The 22,685-nt window shown below is 37.4% G+C and overlaps 1 protein-coding gene across 1 annotated transcript; it reads left to right on the plus strand.

Moving 5' to 3' along the window:
- The first annotated feature begins 5,773 nt into the window (after positions 1-5,773).
- On the plus strand, positions 5,774-6,286 carry LOC107846271 (secreted RxLR effector protein 161-like). The gene has a single exon (XM_016690702.1). The coding sequence runs from the start codon at positions 5,774-5,776 to the stop codon at positions 6,284-6,286; it is 513 nt and encodes a 170-aa protein (XP_016546188.1).
- Positions 6,287-22,685: the final 16,399 nt, after the last annotated feature.

Here is a 22,685-nt window from a genome sequence, read left to right on the forward strand (position 1 = left end):
TAGGTCACTACTTTATGCCCGCTGATGTCACATTCTTTGAGTCTCAACCTTACTATACATGTTCTGATCATCTTAATATCTCTGAGGTTTTACCCATACCTCCAGTCTTACCTACGCCAATCTTTGAGGAATCTATGTTACTTCTCCATCTCCAGCTACAGTGCCACCACTTTTGACTTATCACCACCGCCCACGTCCAACATCAGTCCCAATCCCAGATGATTCATGTCATGCGCCTGACGCTTCTCCTACTGCGGACTTGCCTCTTTCTAGCCAATCAGTTGCACTTCAAAAAGGTATAAAATCCACTTGTAATGCTAACCCACATTATACTTTCTTGAGTTATCATCATTTGTCATCACCCCATTATGCTTTTGTATCATCTTTGTCCTCTATTTCCATCCCCAAGACTACAGTTGAAGCACTTTCTCATTCAGTATGGAAACAGGCTATGATTGATGAGATGTCTGTTTTACATACTAGTTAGGAGCTTGTTTCCCTTCCTGCAGGTAAATTATTGTTGGTTGCCGTTGGGTTATACAGTCAAAGTTGGTCCAGATGGTCAGGTTGATCGGCTGAAGTCTCGCCTTGTTGCCAAATGATATACACAGATATTTGGGCTTGATTATAGTGACACTGTTAGGGAATGTGAAGTTTTGATGATGGACATATGAATGAAACATGTTGTGTAAGTTGTTCCACACAAGTGAACAAGTTACAGGCAAGACTACTGATAAGATGACACTGCGTAAAAATAGGAATGGATAAGTAACATGCTCTCAGCACTTATCACATCAGCTGAAGTAGAATCAAAGGAGAGGATAAGTGCAGCATCTAGAAGTTGAGTTGATCAAGAAGTCCTGCAAAGACTATGAGATAGAAGAAAAGAGTCTTATTTAAGCAAGGAGAGAGAGACGACAGCAAAGAGGGAGTAAAACTACCTGGGAGTCCTATTGAAGATAGAAGAGTACATCAACTAAAGGACTCCATCAGGAGTTGGCTTAAATACAACAAACGACATTCAAGTGTTTCACTCATGCACTGAAAAAGATAGTTAACAATCAGCAAATCAGTCCTACAACTTGAAGGAGCTAGTGGAGCAACCTGATCCTTTACTTAGAGTCATAGACTTTATGTAATAGGTTGGTCATTGAGTCATATTGAGTTGTAATCTCTAGTCTCAGTGAAGTATAAACTGAGTTAGGATTAACGTCTTCAAGTTGGGGAACTCGAAGACTTGGGAACACTTATCTTGGGAAGATTAGTGTTTTGTAGAAGTAGGAGTTAGAAGTTTTAATTCCTAGTTTACAAGGAGTCTTGTAATTTGTTGATTGTTGAGGCTCAAGAGTTCTAGTGAAGTTGGGGTTAAATCCTGTAGAGGTACAGGTCGTGGTGTTTTACACCTTTCTTGAGTCGGGTGTTTTCCACGTAAAAATACTGTGTTCAACTTTTACTTCTGTGAACCACGTTAGCTTACTTGTTCTACAGTTAGGCAACCAGTAGAGTAAAATATTAAAATCAGTAGGACACACATTCTAACAAGTGGTATCAGAGAGAGGTTGTCTTAAATAAGGCTAGCACCTGAAAATATCACGATGATGATTTCCACATCTCCTACTAGTCATAGTGAAGATAAGTCAACCACTAGACCTCCACTCTTTGATGGATCTCACTTTATCGGGTGGAAAGCAGGGAAGGAGATATTCATCCAAGGCAAAGACTATGAGTTGTGGGATAGGATTACTGATGGTCCTATGTAGATGGTTGATGGTGAACAAGTAAAAAAGGTAAGGAGTGAATTTACTGTTGATGACTTGGTGGCATTAAGAAAAAATGCATAGGCTAAGAATATCCTAGTCTGTAGATTAGGACCTGCTGAATGCAACAGGGTATCAACTTGCACCACTGCTAAGCAAATATGGGATGCATTGGTAAATGCACATGAGGGTACCTCTCAGGTAAGGAAATTCAAAATTTCCCTTCTTTTTACTGAGTATGAGGCATTCACGATGAAGGAAAATGAATCCCTACATGAGATGATGACAAGGCTTACTACTTTAACAAATGAGTTGACTTCCTTGGGAAAAATCATCACTGAAGAAAAACAAGTTGAAAAGATATTAAGGGTACTGCCAAAATCAAAATGGAATGTTAAGGTAACTACAATTAGGGAGGCTAATAAGGATCTCACAGGTATGACCCTGGATGAACTGGTTGAAAACTTGAGAACTTATGAAATGGAAGTTGATGGAACCAAAGAATAAGTAGTTCCTGAGAAAATATTGGCATTAAAGGCTTCTAATAGTGATGATGAATTTGAACTTGATAAGGAACAAGTTGCCTTCATAACCAAGAACTTCAACAAATTCTTCAAAAAGAAGAAGGGAACAAGTAAGAAGAAGCGTTCAAATGACAATCCGAATGGATGCTACAAGTGTGGTAAGACTAATCATCAGATCAGAGACTTTCCAGTCTGGGAAATAGAGTGGAAAAAGGAAAGGGCTAAAAGAAACCAAAAGAGAAGGCAAAAATGAAGGAGGAACATGCAATGATAGCAGTTTGGGGGTTTGACTCAGATGATGATGAAGCTGATGAAACTGCATTCATGGCACTAAGAGATTCAAATTTAGATGAAGAAGATGATGCTATTGAGGTAAGCATACTTGAACTTGAAGAAAAACTACAATTCTTTTCTAAATTAAAACTTATTTCCTTGATGAGTGCAGTAATTAATGATTTTCAAGAATTAACTTCTAATAGGGATGAGTTGTTCAACAGTTTTGCAAGCCTTAAATTTGATCTCATTGAATTAAAGGCTTGTAAAGTTACCGTTGACAAGGAAAACTACACTTTCAAGAAACAGGTTGTAGAACTTGATTCTTCTAATAATGATCTTAAGTCTGAAATCCTTAAATTGACTCTCACTAACAATGGGAAAAAAACAATGAGTAAAGAACAAAAAAGTGTTGAACTTGAATTAGAAAAGTGCAAACTAGAGTGTAGTAATACAGCTGACATGATAAATAAATTGAGTCAAGAGGTCTCTAAGCTAAAACTTGATCTTAAAAGAGCTAATAGGTGGACAAATTCATCAAGAATTGTTCACAAATTGAGTGAAAGAATTCACAATGAAAAGGCAAGTTTGGGATTCCACAAAGAAAGTGTTGATCCTAAAGATTTATGTTATATCTGTGCCAACCTTGGACATCCAACCACTGAATGTCCAGTAGCTGCTAAAAGCAGATCAAACAGTCAAAACCTGGCAAATAAATTCTCTCAGACCAAAAAGAAAAGAACTAGTTCAGCTAAGAGAAACAGGTTGCACTACATGTTGCCAGCATGGACTAGAAGAAATTTAATTCATCCTTTTACTCATAAAACAGGATCCAAGCTTGTCTGGGTTCCTAAGTCTAACCATTGATTTCTTTTGCAGGAGAAAGTGAAAGAAAACAAAAGGCATTAGTACTTGGACAGTGCTTGTTCAAGACACATGACTAGTGATAAGAAAAAGTTCATTTCATTCTCAAAAATCAATAGAGGAAGAGTTTCTCTTGGTGATGGAAAAAAGGGAATCATTACTGGAGTTGAAAAAATTGGCTCATCTGAGTCAAGAGCTTTGGAAGATGTCTATCTTGTAGAAGAATTGAAGTACAACCTGCTGAGGTTTTCACAACTATGTGATAAAGGTAATAAAGTTATTTCCACTTCTGCAGGTGTCAAAGTCAAGAGAATGGACACTAAGGAGATTGTGCTCACTGCTAGAAGATACAGAAATGTATACAAAGCTGACATAATGGAAATACCAGGACCAGAGTTGACTTGTCTAAGTACAATAGAAAATAATCCCCTCCTTTGGCACATAAGACTTGGACATGCAAGTCTAAAACAACTAAACATACTTTCCTCCAAAGATATGGTATTGGGATTATCCAAGACTAAGTTTAAAGAGAAAAAGTTATGTAGTGCTTGTGTAGGGGAGAAGCAGGTAAAATCTTCTTTTAAGTCAAAGAACCATGTTAGCACTGCCAAGTGCCTGGACCTGGTACATATGGATTTGTGTGGACATTTGTGTGGACCAATGAGACTTCAAAGTAGAGGCGGAAAAAAGTATGTCTTTGTAATTGTTGATGATTACTTACCTGGACTTTGTTTCTAGCCTTTAAAAAAGATGTCTTTGATATCTTTGCAATTTTCATCAAGGAAATTGAAAAGAAACTGGGCACTTTATTAGTTTCTATAAGATCTGACCATGGTACAGAATTGAGAATGTCAAGTTCTTAAAATTTTATTTAGCAAATGGTATAGATCATAACTTTTCTACTCCTAGAACACCACAACAAAATGGAGTGGTGGAAAAGAAGAATAGAACCTTAGATGATATGGCTAGAACAATAATGCTTGGAGCAAATATTGCCAAAAACCTTTGGGTTGAGGCAATAAGTATTGCAGCATATATCATAAATAGGTGCATGGTCAGACCTATGTTAGAGAAGACTCCCTATGAATTACTAAAAGGAAGAAAGCCAAACATTTCTTATTTTAGAACCTTTGGTTGTAAATGTTTCATACATAACAATGAAAAGAATAATCTGGGAAAATTTGATGCTAAAAGTGATGAGGGAATCTTCTTAGGTTATTCACTTCATAGTAAGGCTTATAGGATTCTAAACATTAGAACAAACTGTGTTGAAGAAAGCATGCATGTAGTTTTTTATGAACCTAGTGTTACGACTAACCTGCAGGAAGAAAGTGACTCTGAAGAATAGGTTACACAACCCGGTTCATTGACTGGAGTTACCAAACATGGAGACACCCCAACAGGGGGAACTGAATCAGGAGGTATAGTGACAGGGGGAACTGAGCCACCAACTAACCCAGCTCAGAACATCAGCAGTGATCCTAGTAGCTCACTAGGCTTGGTCCCAAAAGGTTACAAGTATCAAGGATTACATCCTATTGAGGATGTTCTCACTGATCTCACTTCTCACTTTTGGGATCACTACTAGGTCTGGATTAAGAAGTATGTATGCCTTCAAGGCATTTCTATCAGAGATTGAGCCAAAGAAGGTAACTGAGGCATTGCTTGATGCTGATTGGATCATAGCCATGTAGGAAGAGTTAAATCAGTTTGAGAGAAGCAAAGTATGATACTTAGTTCCTCTCCCAAAAGATAGAACAGTACTTTGGACTAAGTGGGTGTACAGAAATAAAGTTGATAAGCATGGAACAGTTACAAAGAACAAGGCAAGATTGGTGGTCCAATGTTACAATCAAGAAAAAGGCATAGATTTTGATGAGACCTTTGATCTTGTAGCCAGAATTGAAGCTATTAGATTACTTGTTGCTTTTGCTGCCTACATGGAGTTCATTCTATATCAGATGGATGTTAAAAGTGCATTCTTGAATGGAATTCTCAAAGAGGAGGTATATGTTAAACAACCTCCAGGGTTTGAAAGCAAGGAGTTTCCTGATCATGTGTATAAACTGGATAAGGCCTTGTATGGGTAGAAACAAGCTTCAAGAGCTTGGTATGAGAGATTTTCAAAGTTTTTACTGGAGCATCGACATACTAGAGGTAAAATTGACAACACTCTTTTTTTGAAAACTGATGGAAAAGATTTGTTGGTTGTGCAGGTGTATGTAGATAACATTATTTTTGGCTCTACAAACATGAACATGACTCATGATTTTGCAATATGAATTTGAGATGAGCATGATGGGGGAGATAAACTACTTCTTGGGATTGCAAATAAAACAAAAAACATCTGGAATAATGACCCATCAGCAGAAGTATGTAAAAGAACTTATCAAGAGATTCTCCATGAAAGAAACAAAAGAAATAAGCACTCCAATTGTCACTGCTACAAAGCTTGATTTGGATGAAACAAGTTCTGATGTGGAGCAAAATATGTACAGAGGGACGATAGGGTCATTGCTATATCTTACAACAAGCAGGCCTGATATTGTGTTTAGTGTAGGATTATCTACTAGATTTCAATCTACTCCTAAGAAGTCTCAAGGAGTCTCATCAACCGTAAAAAGGATCTTTAGATATCTCAAAGGAACCAGTGATCTTGGTTTATGGTACCTAAAAGGTAGTAATTTCAACTTGGTTGGATATTCTGATGCTGACTATGCAGAATATTTGGTTGACAGGAAGAGCACTACAGGCATGACACATTTCCTTGGATCATGTTTAATTACCTGGTCCACTAAGAAGCGAAATTCAATAGCCTTGTCTACTGCTGAAGCTGAATATGTTGTTGCAGGATCTTGTTGTGCTTAATTATTATGGATTAAGCAACAACTTATGGATTTTGGTACAGATGTTGGATGTGTTCCTTTTTTTTGTTACAATACAAGTGCGATCAACATAGCCAAAAATCCTGTTCAACATAAAAGAACTAAGCATATTGATATATGGCATCACTTTCGTAGAGATAATGTTGAAAAAGGTCATATATCAATTATGTTTTGTTCTACTGAGGAACAAATTGCTGACATATTCACTAAGGCTTTGAGTAGAGAATACTTTAAAAAAAATAGGTTAGCCTCGGGGATGATTAAAATTGTATAAATTTCCCTCAATGATTGACTAGAATAAGCTGCTCTTAAGTGATTGTTGATTAATTCAGTCTTACACATTTAGTTGTGTATCCTAATTCCAAGATTTTAGGGTAAATTGACTCAGCTATGTGTTGATTTTGCAGGAAGACTGGAACATTAAGGTAATTTTGTCCATTGTTTATTCAGAACTCAAGTATGATTATTGTTTGTCCATAGTAGCATAAAGAGAAACAGGTTGTCTACATGTTTCTTTCCGTTATGCCAGAACTTTCCCATCAAAACTGAACCCCTTAATCGTTACGTTTCTTCCACCACATACACTTCACATCACGTTTCATCTTCTTTTTTTCCTTCTTAAATACGCCTCTTCCCTCTCTTTACTCTTCACTCTTTCTTCAAGCTCTGCACAATCACAACAAATTTTGTTCTTCAATGGCGTCTTCCTCATCCTCTTCCTCTGCAGAATCTGCTACTACTCCCTTTACTGCCATTATACTTCATCTAAACATTACCTTACCCCCACTCGTTCCACCCCCAATTTCCATCAAACTGTCAGAGTTTGCAATGTTCAAGAACCTACAAAACCCCTTTACTAAATTTTCTTCAAATCCATCACCATCATTTGAACCCTCACTACCACCTCCAATTTCTCTATAGTTTCTTGACCATGATGACATTCCTTTTGCTGACCTAATTCCTAGAAGGTCCAGATCTAAGCCTAAACGAAAACCCTCTTCCATCACCATCGATGTTGATGACAATGCTCCAGTGCAATCTTCCTCTCTTGTTTCTACTCCTTGTACTCCTCATACTAGGGGTAAAAGGCAACAGGAAGATGCTTCCCTGGAAGAGGCACTTAAAGCCAGTAAAAAAAATATGTAGATACCTATGCTTCTCCACCTCCTCATGATTCCTCTCCTGATATTCTTCTTCGATCAAAAAGAAAGAAAAAGACAATCATTTCTAAAGTCCCAAAACCCTCCTTGTCTCGTAAATCATCATCCCAACCCACTTTAAAGGCTTCCTCTTCTTCTAAATCCATCCCTACTGTCCAAGCCTCCTCATCCTCCAAAGTTCCTCCTCCAAGGTCTATTTCTCATCCAAAGAAACAGGTAAACAAACCTGTTCCTTCTGACTCGCCTGATTCTGAGCCCCCCCCTAGATGCTACTGCTGAGTTGGATCCTGATTTTGAGGTTCCAGAACCATCCTCATATCAGGACACTCCTGAGGAACACCATCTTCACTTTCAAAAGTGCAAATTAGCTAGAGGGGGGGTTATTAGTGGTTTTAGGGGTGTTGATATGTATACTTTGTTGGGAAAATTGGAGTTTCAAGGATGGTCATACCTATTCCTTCAGGGTGACCTTCAAAGGAGATTTGCCAAACCTGAAGTGTATGAGTTCTGCATAAATGGGGTGTTCATTAGTGAGATGTTTTCTACTACTGTTCAAAAAGTTACAATGAACCTTTATGTTGCTGACATTGTTAGGATTTTGCATATTTCTTCTGGGGATGGGGTCACTAGGTCACTATGTTAAGGGCACTTGGCCACCTCTTGATAGTCTTGCCTCTGCTCTTGACATATGTAGAAAATTCTCTAGAAATCCTCACTTGATCACTCATAGAAGAGTTCTTAAGAGGGAGATGTCTCCACTTCACCAACTCTATTTTGATGTAGTGCATAAGATGATATCCCAAGAAAGGAAAGAAAAATTGTGGCTAGTTTTCTTGACCCTACTCTCATGGAACTGTTGGACACTGAGGTGAAAATTGACTTGCCTCGACTCATATTGAAGCATATGCAAAGGGTTCTCCTTAAGAAAGTGAATGGACATGCCCTCCCTTATGAATTCTGGCTCACCCCTATGTTTGAGGAGTTTGAGGTGTCTGTCCAAGTGTGGTCTTCACAGACTACCAAGGATATCATAGGGAGTATGAACCATATGATGCTACCTATTTCTATGAGGAGTGCTGATAACCCTATGCAAAGGTTGAGAAATGCCCTTGCTGAGGTGAAGGTTGTTCAGGCTGCATTGGAGGCTTCTTAGGCTGCTTATGAGGATGAGAAAATAGTTCTTCAATCTTAAATTGCTTCCCTCACAGCCACTTTGGAAAAGGAAAGAGCTGAGAATGCTGATGTTATTAGGAAGCTGACCTCCCTTATCCCCCCCTCCTCATTGATTTAAGCCCCTTCTTAGTGCCTTGGGCATATTTTCCTTGTTGTCTTTGGTCCATGTTGTTTCTCTTTTTGTTGTTACTAGGTTATGATAATTGTATCTTGTTCTATGAATAAAATAGACCTTTTTGCTAAATATGTTTTGATTCTGTTTTTTCATAATGTAGTGTTGTTCTCTTGCTCTGAGTTTTGATTGTTTTAGTGACAGCCCCAGTGGCCATGAATTATTAAACAGTTATTACTTGTTAGAGCCAACTTTTTGATGATGCCAAAAGGGGGAAGAATAGATTATACAATTCTTATAACTCAATGACTAACCTGTTTCATCCTATGATCCTCTATTTTAATCCTTTATTGAGTGTGTCAGGATTTTAAAAATAGATGATGAGCTGCTAAGTTTGTCATCATCAAAAAGGGGGAATTTGTTAGGAAATATGAAGTTTTGATGATGGACATATGAATGAAACATGTTGTGTAAGTTGTTCCACACAAGTGAACAAGTTACAGGTAAGACTACTGATATGATGACACTGCGTAAAAATAGGAGTGGATAAGTAACATGCTCTCAACACTTATCACATCAGCTGAAGTAGATGCAATGGAGAGGATAAGTGCATCATCTAGAAGTTGAGTTGATCAAGAAGTCCTGGAAAGACTATAGGATAGAAGAGAAGAGTCCTATTCAAGCAAGGGGAGAGAGAAGACAACAAAGAGGAAGTGAAACTACCTGGGAATCCTATTGAAAATAGAAAAGTACATCAACTAAAGGACTCCATCAGGATAAATACAACAAACAAAATTGAAGTGTTCCACTCATAGACTTTATGTAATAGGTTGGTCATTGAGTCATATTAAGTTATAATCTCTAGTCTCAGTGAAGTATAAACTAGTTAGGATTAACGTCTTCAAGTTGGGGAACTCAAAGACTTGGGAACACTTATCTTGGGAAGACTAGTGTTTTGTAGAAGTAGGAGTTAGAAGTTTTAATTCCTAGTTTACAAGGAGTTTTGTAATTTATTGATTGTTGAGGCTCAAGAGTTCTAGTGAAGTTGGGGTTAAATCATGTAGAGGTACAGGTCATGGTTTTTTACACCTTTCTTGAGCCGAGTGTTTTCCACGTAAAAATACTATGTTCAAGTTTTAATTTTGTGAACCACGTTAGCTTACTTATTCCACAGATAGGCAACTAGTATAGTAAAATATTAAATCAGTAGGGCACGCACTCTAATAGACACTTTCTCTCCCATGGCTAAAATAGCATCAGTTTATCTTTTTCTTTGTATGGTTGTCATTCGTCATTATCCTCTTTATCAGTTGGACATTAAAAATGCTTTCTGCATGGTGATCTTGAGGAAGAAGTCTATATAGAGCAACCACCTAGTTTTATTGCTCAGAAGGAGTCTAGTAGCCTTGTATGTCGATTGCGCAAGTCACTCTATGATTTGAAACAGTCCCCTCGAGCTTGGTTAGGAAAGTTTAGCACAGTGATTCAGAAGTTTGGCATGATTCGTAGTAGAGCTGATCATTCAGTGTTTTATCGCCATTCTGAACCAAATCTGTGTATTTTTTTATGGTTTATGTTGACGATATTGTTATCACCGACAATGATCAAGATGGTATCACTAACTTGAAGCAACATCTCTTTCAGCATTTTCAGACTAAAGACCTTGGTAGACTGAAATACTTTCTAGGTATTGAGGTTACTCAGTCCAGATTAGGTATTGTCATTTCTCAACGCAAGTATGCTTTAGACATTCTTGGGGAGACAGGAATGATGAAATGTCAACCTATTGACACTCCTATGGATCCAAATGCTAAACTTTTGTCAGGACATGGGGAGCCACTCAGTGATCCTAGAAGGTATAGGTGGGTTGTTGGAAAGTTGAATTATCTCATAGTGACTAGACCTGATATCTCTTTTTCTGTGAGTATGGTAAGACAGTTTGTGACTTCCCCTGTGATAGTCATTGGAATGCAGTTGTTTGTATTTTATGATATGTAAAGTCATCTCCAGGTAAAGGACTACTCTTCGAGGATCGAGGCCATGAGCATATCGTTGGATATACAGATGTTGATTGGGCAGGATCACCCTCTAATAGACATTTTACATCTGAATATTATGTTTTAGTAGGAGGTAATTTGGTGTCCTGAAAGAGTAAGAAACAAAGTGTGGTTGCTCGATCTAGTGCCAAAGTAGAATATCGAGCAATAGCTGCAGCAACTTACGAGCTGGTTTGGATCAAACAATTGCTGAGAGAACTAAAATTTGGAGAAACTGGTAAGATGAAACTTGTATGTGCTAATAAAGCAGCCCTTCATATTTCATCTAATCCAGTATCCCATGAGAGGACCAAGCACATAGAGATTGATTGTCACTTTGTCAGAGAAAAGATACTCTCGGGAGATATTGCTACAAAATTTGTAAAGTCAAGTGATCAACTTGCAGATATCTTCATCAAATCCCTCACCAGTCCTCGTATTAATCATATTTGTAACAAGCTAGGTACATATGACTTGTATGCACCAGCTTGAGGGGGAGTGTTAGAATAAGAATAGGAATAGGAATAGTATACAAATCCTACTTAGAAAAGGATTGTAATGTAGTGTCTATAAATAGGGTGTCAATGTAATTATGTAGACAAAAATTTAATAATATTTTTCGATTATATTTCTCACATCCTTCCCATCATCTCTCATATATATTGATCATTACATGGGATGATAACCTAGTTTTTACAAAATTATAAAGAGTTTTTTCTCTATGCAAAAGTCGTCGTTTGAGTCATTGAAGACAAAGCTTCAACAACCAAGATATAAGTCTGCTCATAGTGAAAAATGTATTTTATTCTAGGTTGATTAAGTCATTGTATTTTGTTCTTAACACCGCAAACCTACTCCTCTCATTGTGGATATTTTATTTTCTCCTATGTCACAAATCTGAGTTGTTAGAGTTAACTGTTGGTGTCTTTACAATAGAGTTATTGTAAGGGGTTGGGGATTAGGAGTTTAATTCCTAGATTTCATAGAGTTGTAATTTGAATATGGATCGATTGATTAGTGAAGCTATTGAAGAAATCCTACTAGGTAGGTCGTGGTCTTACTCCATTGAACAAGGAGGTTTCCACTAAAACATCCTGTGTCTTTTGATTACTGTTGATTATTCTCTGTTCTCAGTTGCAATACTCTTTTTATAGCCGAAGACCAGATAAGGAACTAGGTCCCAAGCACCGTGGTTTATTCATATGACTCTTCAAAATATTCTGGCCACCATCCTAGAACTACTCTCACCAAGAAAGTCGGGAATCATTTTTAAGCTAGACATTGAAAAAGTGTTGATCACTGGGAGTTTCTCTTGAATCTACTATGTCAACTGGGCTTCAACGCCAAATGGATTAATTGGACGGGATTCTTAGGTTATCATTAATGGCACCCCTCAAGGAATCTTCTCTTCAGATAGAGGTCTGATATGAACAAGGATATGCAAAAAGAAACCTTAATCTAAGAACAAAAAAAATTAGAGATAAAAGTAAGACACTAGTAAGGAAATAATAGAGAATAATGGTTATTTGAACCAAAAGTTTACAACAACAACAAACCCAGTGTGTTCCCACAAAGTGGGGTTTGGGGAGGGTAAGATGTATGCAGTCCATTCTGCTACCTCCGAAGAAGTAGAGAGGTTGTTTCCGATAGACCCCCGACTCAAGAAAAAGAATAAGAGACAAGGAGATAAAATACATTAACGAAAAAGGTGTAAGGAATACTAAAAAGTAAATCAGAGCAATACAAAAATACAAGAGATACAGCAACACGAAGTAAGCAGATAGCAACTGAGAAAATATGAAAGGGATCCCCACGTATAAGTAACACATATTCGCCGCCATAGAAACCTATAGACACAGACCTAAGGTTACTAACCCGGCTACACAAGATCTCTTCTGGTGGCTTGCTACAACCGACACCCTCCCACTAGCCTTCTACCCTTATCCGCGACCTCCATACCTTCCTATCTAGGGTCATGTCCTCAGTAAGCTGCAGCTGCTCCATGTTTTCTTTGATCACCTCCCTCCTATATTTCTTTGGCCTACCTCTACTCCTCCTAAAGCCATCCAGCGCTAGTCTCTCACACCTACGCACTGGGGCATCCGCGTCCCTCCTCATCACATGTCCAAACCATCTTAGCCTTCCTTCCCGCATCATGTCCTCCACCGAGGCCACTCTTATCTTCTCTCAGATAATCTCATTCCTAATCTTATCCCCTCTAGTAAGCCCACACATCCAAAACAACATCCTCATTTCCACCACCCTCACTTTTTAGATATGGAAATGTTTGACTGGCCAACACTCTGCGTCATACAACATGGCCGAACAGACTGCCACTCTATAGAATTTACCTTTAAGCTTAAGGGGTACTTTCTTATCACACAGCACCCCGGAAGCGAGCCTCCACTTCATCCAACCTGCTCCAATACGATTAGTGACATCCTCATCAATCTTACCATTCCCTTGGATCAAAGACCCAAGATACTTAAAACTATCCCTCTTACAAACATCTTGGGAGTCCAACCTCACCACTACATCATCCTCCTGCCTCAAGTCACTAAACTTGTATTCCAAATACTCCGTCTTGGACCTACTCAACCTGAAACCCTTCGACTCGAGGGTTTGCCCCCAAACCTCTAATTTTTCATTCACTTCCCTCCGCGTCTCATCAATCAACACTACATCATCCGTAAGTAGCATACACCAAGGCAAATCACCTTGAGTACTCCTCATCAACACGTCCATCACCAACGCAAACAGGAACGGACTAAGAGTCGATCCCTAATGCAACCCAATCTCGATCAAAAAATAGTCTGAGTCTCCTCCCGTCGTCCTCACCCTAGTCTTCCCTCCACCGTACACATCCTTAATAACTTTGGTGTACGCCACCGGGACCCCCTTACCTCCAAACACCTCCAAATAACCTCCCTCGGAACTTTATCATACGTCTTTTCTAGGTCGATGAACACTAAGTGTAAGTCCCTCTTCCTTTCTCTATACTGCTCCACCAATCTCCTCACCAAATGGATTGCCTCTATCGTTGAACGGCCAGGCATAAATCCAAATTGGTTCTCCAAAATAGACACAACCCTCCCCAGTCTCCGTTCAACCACTCTCTCCCAAATCATGTCCCACTTTCAGCTTGGAAGATCAATGCATTGCATATAACCTCCGAGTTTTTGGTGCTCAACTTTAATTCTTTGATAATTTGGACATTCAGCTACAAATTCTGCGATGCTCTTCTTCATGTCATTCCACCAATACATATCTTTCAAATCTTGATACATTTTGGTTGATCCTGGATGAATGAAATACCTTGAATAATGTGCCTCGATCATAATCTTCTTTCTTAGCCCGTCTACATCCGGCACACACAATCGGTTTTGGCACTGAAGTACTCCTTCTCGTGTAAGCTCAAATGCCTTGGTCGCACCACTCTGAACGTTCTCCTTAAGGTGTAGTAAAATATGATCTGCATATTATTTCTCTTTCACTTCAGCTACGAATGAAGATTCCGCAACATTATGTTTAATAAGCTCTTTATCTGGAGTTTCAAGAAGACGAACTCCCAAACTAGCTAACTGGTGAAGATCTTTAATCATCCCTTGCCTTTCTATAGGTGCCATCATAGCCTTACGACTTAACGCATCAGCTACCATATTTGCTTTCCCTGGATGGTAAAAGATATTAATATCATAGTCCTTTAATAGTTCAAACCATCTCCGCTGCCTTAAATTTAGATCCTTCTGATTAAAAATATATTGCAAGCTCTTATGGTTAGTATATATATCAACATGAACCCCACATGAGTAGTGGCGCCATATCTTTAAAGCAAAATAACTGCTGCCAGCTCAAGATCGTATGTAGGATAATTTTTCTCATGTGGGCGAAATTGTCTAGAAGTATATGCTATTACCTTACCATGCTGCATCAATACACATCCTAAACCAATTCTGGAAGCATCACAATACACTGTATACCCTTCGGTGCCTTCTGGAAGTACCAACACGGGTGTAGAAATTAACTTGTTCCTTAAATCTTGAAAACTCTTCTCACAGGAATCATTCCATTGGAATTTGGATGCTTTATGGGTTAGCTTGGTTAAGGGTGCTAAAATGGAATAAAATCCTTCAACAAACCTTCTATAATAACTGGCTAACCCAAGAAAACTACAAATCTCCGTAGGCGTTGTGGGCCTTGGCCAGTTCTTTACAGCTTCTATATTTTGAGCAACAACCTTTATCCCTTCACTAGATACAATATGACCCAAAAATGCCATCGACTTTAACCAAAACTCACATTTAGAGAACTTTGCATAAAGCTTACAATCACGAAGAGTCTGCAATGCCTGTCGTAAGTGATTGGCATGGTCCTCTGCTGATCTATAATAAACTAGAACATTATCTATAAAAACTATCACAAATACATCCAAGAATGGCTTAAACAGCCTATTCATCAAATCCATAAAAGTTGCAGGTGCATTTGCTAGCCCAAATGACATAACTAGAAACTCATAATGATCATACCGTGTTCGGAAAGTTGTCTTGGGTATATCCTTCTTTTTGACCCTCACTTGGTGGTAACTTGACCTCAAATCAATCTTAGAAAAACACTTGGCGCCCTGTAATTGATCAAATAAATCATCAATTCAGAGAGGATATTTATTCTTAATAGTCACCTTATTCAATTGTCGATAATCAATACACATCCTCAGCGAGCCATCCTTTTTACGCACAAATAACACCGGTGCTCCCCAGAGGGACATACTAGGCCTTATGAATCCCTTCTCTAGCAAATATTTCAATTGCTCTTTCAATTCTCGTAATTCTACTGGGGCCATTCTATACGGAGAAATGAAGATTGGTTAGGTGCCTGGTATTACATCAATACCAAACTCTACTTCTCGTTCAGGAGGCAAACCTAGAAGATCTTCAGGAAATACATCAGAAAATTCATTTACCACCGGAACAGCGTGAAGAGTTGGTGGCTCCTCTTCTGTATCCATTACTCTAACTAAATGATATATGTATCCCTTGGAAATCATTCTTCTTGCCTTAAAATAAGAAATAAATCTACCTCTTGGTGCGCCAATTTCACCTTTCCATTCAAGGACTGATTCATTTGGAAAATAAAATATCCCTTTTTCGTGTAGCAATCAATTGTGGTATAACAAGATGCCAACCAGTCCATACCCATTATAACATCAAAATCCACTATTTCTAACTCCACAAGATCAGCCATCGTATCATGACCACAAATAGTTACTATGTAGTTTTGGTAAACCCTTCTAGCTATAATAGATTCCCCAACCGGTGTGGACACTTCAAATGGATTAACTAACACTTTGGGTATTCTTTAGAACTTTCCAACAACCAATGGAGTAACATAAGACAATGTAGAACCGGGATCAATTAAGGCATATACATCGAATGAAAAGATAGACAACGTACCCGTAACCACATCTGGGGAAGCCTCTAAATTTTGTCGATCCGTTAGAGCATACGTACGATTTTGAGCCCCGCTAGAACTCGTGGCTCCTCTATCACCTCTAACATGACCCATTGGTTGTGCACCCCTTCCTGAATAAGGCATCGATGATGATGATGCAACAAATGACCCCGTAGGTTGTGCCATACCTCCTATGCCCCTTCGTGGGCATTCTCTCATCATATGCCCCGACATACTACACCAAAAGCAAACATTGGTCCCCAGCCGACATGCACCCAAATGATACCTTCTATATTTATTGCATGGCTCTCAAGGAGGTCTCAATTGGCTCATATTTCCTTACCCTTGGTACCCCACTATCCGTGAACTCTGACTCTCACTTCTGTTCCCAAATTGATTTCCTCTGGACCCTTAGAACTATGGTGGGGCACTAGCTGCAGAATAAGAAGATAATGGCCTAGGTGGTCTAACAGAAAACTGTGGTTTGAACCCTCCTTGGGATGCCATGAACTGCCCTGTAGATCTGGCCCTCTTGGAATATCCTCTTTCTAATTCCTGTGTTCTTCTCCTCTGCCTCTAATCTTTCATTTTTTGTGCAAAAGCTTGGATCCTCGCTATGTCCATATCTTTGTTCAAAGCGGCAATAGTAAAATCTCTAACCAGATATGGATCCAGCCTATCCACATATTAATAAACTTTGTCATCCTTAGTAGCTACAACATTAGGAGCATATCTCGACAAGGAATTAAATCGGAGAATGTACTTTCTCACGCTTATATTCCCCTGACGAAGATTTAAAAACTAATCTGCACGGGCCTGACGAATCTCGAATGGAAGATAATGATCAAGAAATGCCTCTTTGAACTCTTTCTAAGTAGTTGGGGGTGCATCAATACCCCTAGATCGTTTCCAATCCTCGTACCAATATATAGTCTTCCCTTTGAATCTATACGTCACTAACTCCACTGTCTCTCTACCCGTTATATGCATAACATCTAAGTCCCTTTGAATTTGATCAATAAAGTCCTGTGGGTCCTCGTTAAGATCTGATCCAGTAAAAGTGGGAGGATCCATCTTAAGAAAATCCTATGTTCGAAGGCTAGCCGCCCTATCTATACCACTAGGACCCGTGGTAGGAATGGCTAGCCCTTGAGCTTGCCCAGCAACTATACGAGTCAAAAATTGCACTGTATTTCTAAGATCTTGATCAGCAGCATTAATAAGTGGCTCTGGGGATATAGTTCTCCTCCCTCTTATTTCTTTTGGAGTGGAAGAAGTTTCTCATGCATGCTCAGCTGGAGCCTCACTTTGATTATCTGGTATAGTGGGTGACTTACTAGTCCCCTCTTCGACAGCCACATCTACTTGTTTACCGGTATTTTTGCTTCTGGTAACCGGCATCATTACTATAATAAGAGAAATAAACAGATTCAGTGGTCAACTATGACTTCATATACAATATAGGCTCTGTCGCACGATCTAAGACATGAAGAAAAGAAATAATTCCTAAATGTCCATAGCCTCTTATTTATAGATGCGGTGCACGACACACCGATAAATAAGACTCTACGTAGACATGGCTTTGTAGACTCACTAGGACAAACTTCTCTAATACCACTATTGTCACGCCTCAAATCCTATTGGGGCAGACTGACACCCGTAATCGAGGAGGCCCAGGAGAACCAGCTCATAACCTTATACTTCCCATGCATACCTCTATGACAACCTAAAATTTGGACAGCATCATGTCGTATATAAAAGGAAATAATCACCTGTATAAGCTCAAGCACACACACACATATATATATACAATACTTGGCCGTTGGAGCCATCACGTCTATTAACAAAACACCACCTTGACTGTACATTAGGTCTACAAAGCCTTTAGACAATACACAGAGTTTAACTAAGGTCGGGACACGCCCCGCCATATAACTAACTTCTATACAATACCAAAAGTGACTGGATATGACACGAAAAGCCCCAAAGCAAACTGGAGCTCACCAAAAGCAGCTGGATATCCTGGCTCCTACTTGTGCGGTGTATGAGCTGAGGTACCTGTGCCTGCAGCATGAAATGCAAGTCCCCCGTGGGGGACGTCAGTACAAAATATGTACTGAGTATGTAAAGCTGTAGATAATCACATATGATATAGGAGCTCAATAGAAATCAGAAACAAGTGAATAAATCGTAATAGGAGTGGACCACACTTACTAGAACTTGTGACAACCTGTACATTGCATTTATTCAATTACTTTACCTTCGTTCTTATCATCTTTGTAATCATTACTGTACTGTACTGTGACCATTAGGCTGCCTCCAGTACATATCAACTAGGATCAACCCATGATAGGCTTATGCCCCTGGGATACCACCCATAAACACATAAATAGGGATCAACCCATGATAGGCTTATGCCCCTGGGATACCACTCGATAAGAGAGAACTTCCATCACTTAGTTCAATTAATCTTTAAGATTATTATTTTAGTCACCACCGCATTTTTGATACTTTGAAACAATGATACATCAATAAGAGACATATAAATAGACCATCAATGCAATAACGATGAAGTAAGAGCTCATTGGCACATCAATGAAGTGTTTTGGAGTCATCAATGCCATAATAATAAAGTAGGAACTTATTGGTATATCAATGAAACGTTTTGGAGTCATTAATAGCACATGGATCTTGTTTGAGTAACCGGATACCTTCTGACATTCATTAGTGCAATAAATATGTAAGATTTGGAAAATAAGTATTGGAATGTCTTGACATCTTGTAGGGTGGAAACAAGTTCATTGGTAACGTAGGACATCATACAAAACTATTATGGATCACATGTTATTGAATAACTTTGGAAACTTTCTTAATAGAACAATTGTTCACTTTCATGACAAAGATATGGTATAGAGTATGATTTACATACCTGACTGTCAACCTTCAATACTAGTCCCAAATGGACTTCTCGTCTTTTCGGATTACTTATCTACAATGAACATATATAACAATCTAGTATTAGCAACCAAACGTCACAATTCAATTATTTGAATTCACCAAACTAGTGGTTAAGTAGTAAGCCTTAATTACACCATAAAGGGTGTCACTTTAACCCTCTTATACTCCAATTACATTCACATGTCATGCAAATTCATACAACATCCTCCAATATCAAGTTTGGATTCATTTATCCTTCCTACCAATCCATTAAACCAAATTAAGTCATAGACATAAATAATCATCAATTCAATAGTATATCACCATATCCACCTTCCATAACTCAATTACCATATCCACCTTCCACAATTCAATACAATCAAACCATGCAAAATAGTCCATAACTCTATTTCCATCACCTTTCAATAACAATCAATACACATAATCCTCTATCACACATATACATATGGAAAAGAATAAAGGAAAACAATATTCATACCTTAGAATTCACCTCTTGATTACGCAATCCTGTTTCCACAAATTATAGGTGCCGTTAGAAGCTCTCGAGATGACAAACGTAGTTATTGGATTACTTTAGAATTTCTACGGTTGAATCAAAAGTAATTTAAAGGTCAAATTTGGCTAGGGTGTGTTCTTTCTCAATGATTGATGATGAAGATGAGTTTTTGAACTCATATACATGTATATATACATATATTCCCGTCCATAATATAATAGAAAATGACCAAAATGCCTTTAAAATTTAAATAATGTCAAATCTGTCCTTTGGTGGACTGTTTTGATAAGATAAAGTAGATCGACCATAACTCTTTGCTCCGATATCGGATTTGGGTGAAATTGATATCGTTGGAAGGATAATTCAAAGGGCTTTCATTTCATACAAAGTAGGCCACCCATTTCGTCCTGTACAAGGAGTATGGTCGTTTAAAATTTGACCCTAAAAATCTATTTTGATAGGCTGAAGTAAAACGAGTATAACTCCTTACTCAGACGTTGGATTTGGATGAAACCAATTGCATTGGAAAAAAGACTCAAAGATCTTTCTTTTCATAGGTCGCATCTCTCCCAGTTCATTATATTAAAAGAGGTATGATCATTCGAAGTTGACCCAAAAATTTGGTTGGCCTCAGTAGTTTGTGTGCAGGAAATTTTCCTGCACATTTACTATTCTCAAATATCCCGGCCACCATTTTATAGTTTCGAACGTGCTCGATTATATTCGAAACCTATCCGTTTTTGGAAATCTTTATATCGTTGGAAAGCTTATTCAATAACCTTTGCATGAAACCATCGACGGGCAAATTTCGGTATAAATAAAATAAAATAAAAATTTAATTCCATATAAATAAGACCAATACACGTACTTGAATACGCCAATACACGTAATTGAATACGGGGTGTTACAGGGGGGTAAAAATAAAAATATACAAGAAAAGGACATCATCAATTCATTGTATATTTGATATGTGTAGCAACTGTACTTCATTAAAAAAGTGAAATATCTAAAAAGCTCTTGTAAGAACTATCAAAATGTGTGATTCTCCCTTATATATAAGTATAATATAATATAAATTACTTATGAGGAAATTATGTTGGGTTAAATTATTCATGTATAGTAAATATGATATTAATTTTATGCATGAATTAACTAACCTTATAATCAATTACCAAATATACTGGAAAAAAACTTTCCAAATAATCCATTTGTCTCAATTTATATGAGTCATATTTTTTTAATCAGTCTAAAAAACAATGATCAATTCTTATATTAAAGTCTCAAAAAGAACGATCTATATCTATATTTAATACTTTCTCTGTCCAATAATATTTGTCCGCTATATTAAAAATAGATGTTCAACAATATTTGTTCAGTTTGAAAAAATAATAGATAATTTACCCGATTCTATCCATTTTATCCTTAATATTATATACTATTCATTATCCAATATATTTTTTAAAATATTAAATTTATTATATTCAAAGGGGAATATGATAAAATTACATAATATATTATTTATTATTCTTCGGGTGTTTGTCAGGTCAATAGTGGACAATTATTGTTGGGTGGAGAGTAACAATTTAACTTTAAATGATCATTTTATTCTTAATGAAATGATTTTTACCTACACAAACTTTTATGACTTATTTTATATCACAAATTTCAAAAGTTATTATTCTTAAACATTATACCAAGTCAACTAACTCATATAAATTGAAAAAAAAAAAGTATAATATTACTTAATACGTACATAACTCATCTTCAAACCAACTACCAAACATGACTCTTTACTACTTACCAACAATAGGTAAGTAGTACTCCATCCATCTTATATGAGACTCTTTGTTAAATAAACCTTTTAAGTTATTTTTTAATTAAATGGACCATAAGTTTTTTACTTTAGGAAAATGACTCATTTTGTGAATAATTAGTTTTTTTTGTGATTTAAATGTTTTTACTCGTTTTAATAATTACAAATTAGTCCACAAAGGGACAAGTCAGCACCTGAATTAAAAGGGAAAAAAATCTCCCACCAAAAAATCTTTCTTCAAGGGAGTTTTCTTCGCGAGAGTTCCTCTTCTTCTTCTTCTTCCACTCTCAATCCATTCTCTATGCACATAATGTGAAGGGAGTTATTGAGATCCTAAAGCTCTTCTCATTTTTGTGAATTCAATAAGTTTTTTTTTATATAGTTTTGAAGAAGGTTTGAAGGAGAGAAAAGCTACGATCAAGTTAAATCAAATTAAGTTCTATTTCGAAGTAGCATTAGTTTGGAATTGTGTTCTAACATTTTATCAAGACCTCAAATTGGAGGTACATTAACAATTTCTCTATGTATTTAAAGTTCTATGCAAATGAAAGTTGATCTACGATGGACAGATTGATAATCGATCCGACGTATATTATATCAATCTATAGCAGAACAATTGTAGTAATTAGTCCGACAGATTAATCATTTGTTATTTTTATTTTGATTTTCATATTTACAATAATGTTTCGTTTTAATAGTTTTAAATGATGTTAAATTATTTATTGTAGGTACAAAATCATGCAAGAGTTGTCTTACTTATTGATTATTTTTTAAAGTGGGTGGACGATAAGAAATCTTGGAGATGGAATTCTTAGAATGACACAGTTAGAACAATGCTTGTGAGTGGTGATGTTACATTTGATAAGAAACTATCATTTAGAAGAGGTTAATTGAGCTGCGAACATGACCTTATTTGTGTCAAGTATATGACTAATGCAGGGGCTTTTTCGAGTGACAAAGCACTGCATGTTGAGATAATGAACGATAAAGATGCCCAAATTTATTTGAATGATATAAATGGTGAAGGTGGTAGGCCAATTTTAAGAGTTTCCTCGATAGAAAAATAATTGAAAAGTGGTTGAGTTTTTGTAAATTCTATTATTGATTTTAAATTGTACAATTGATACAACCTTTTCTGCCAGACAGATTACGTATCTGTCCGATGGATCATAGATTTGTGGACGAT

The sequence above is a fragment of the Capsicum annuum genome, chromosome 11 (genome assembly GCF_002878395.1).
Source record: "Capsicum annuum cultivar UCD-10X-F1 chromosome 11, UCD10Xv1.1, whole genome shotgun sequence".
Lineage (NCBI taxonomy): Eukaryota > Viridiplantae > Streptophyta > Magnoliopsida > Solanales > Solanaceae > Capsicum > Capsicum annuum.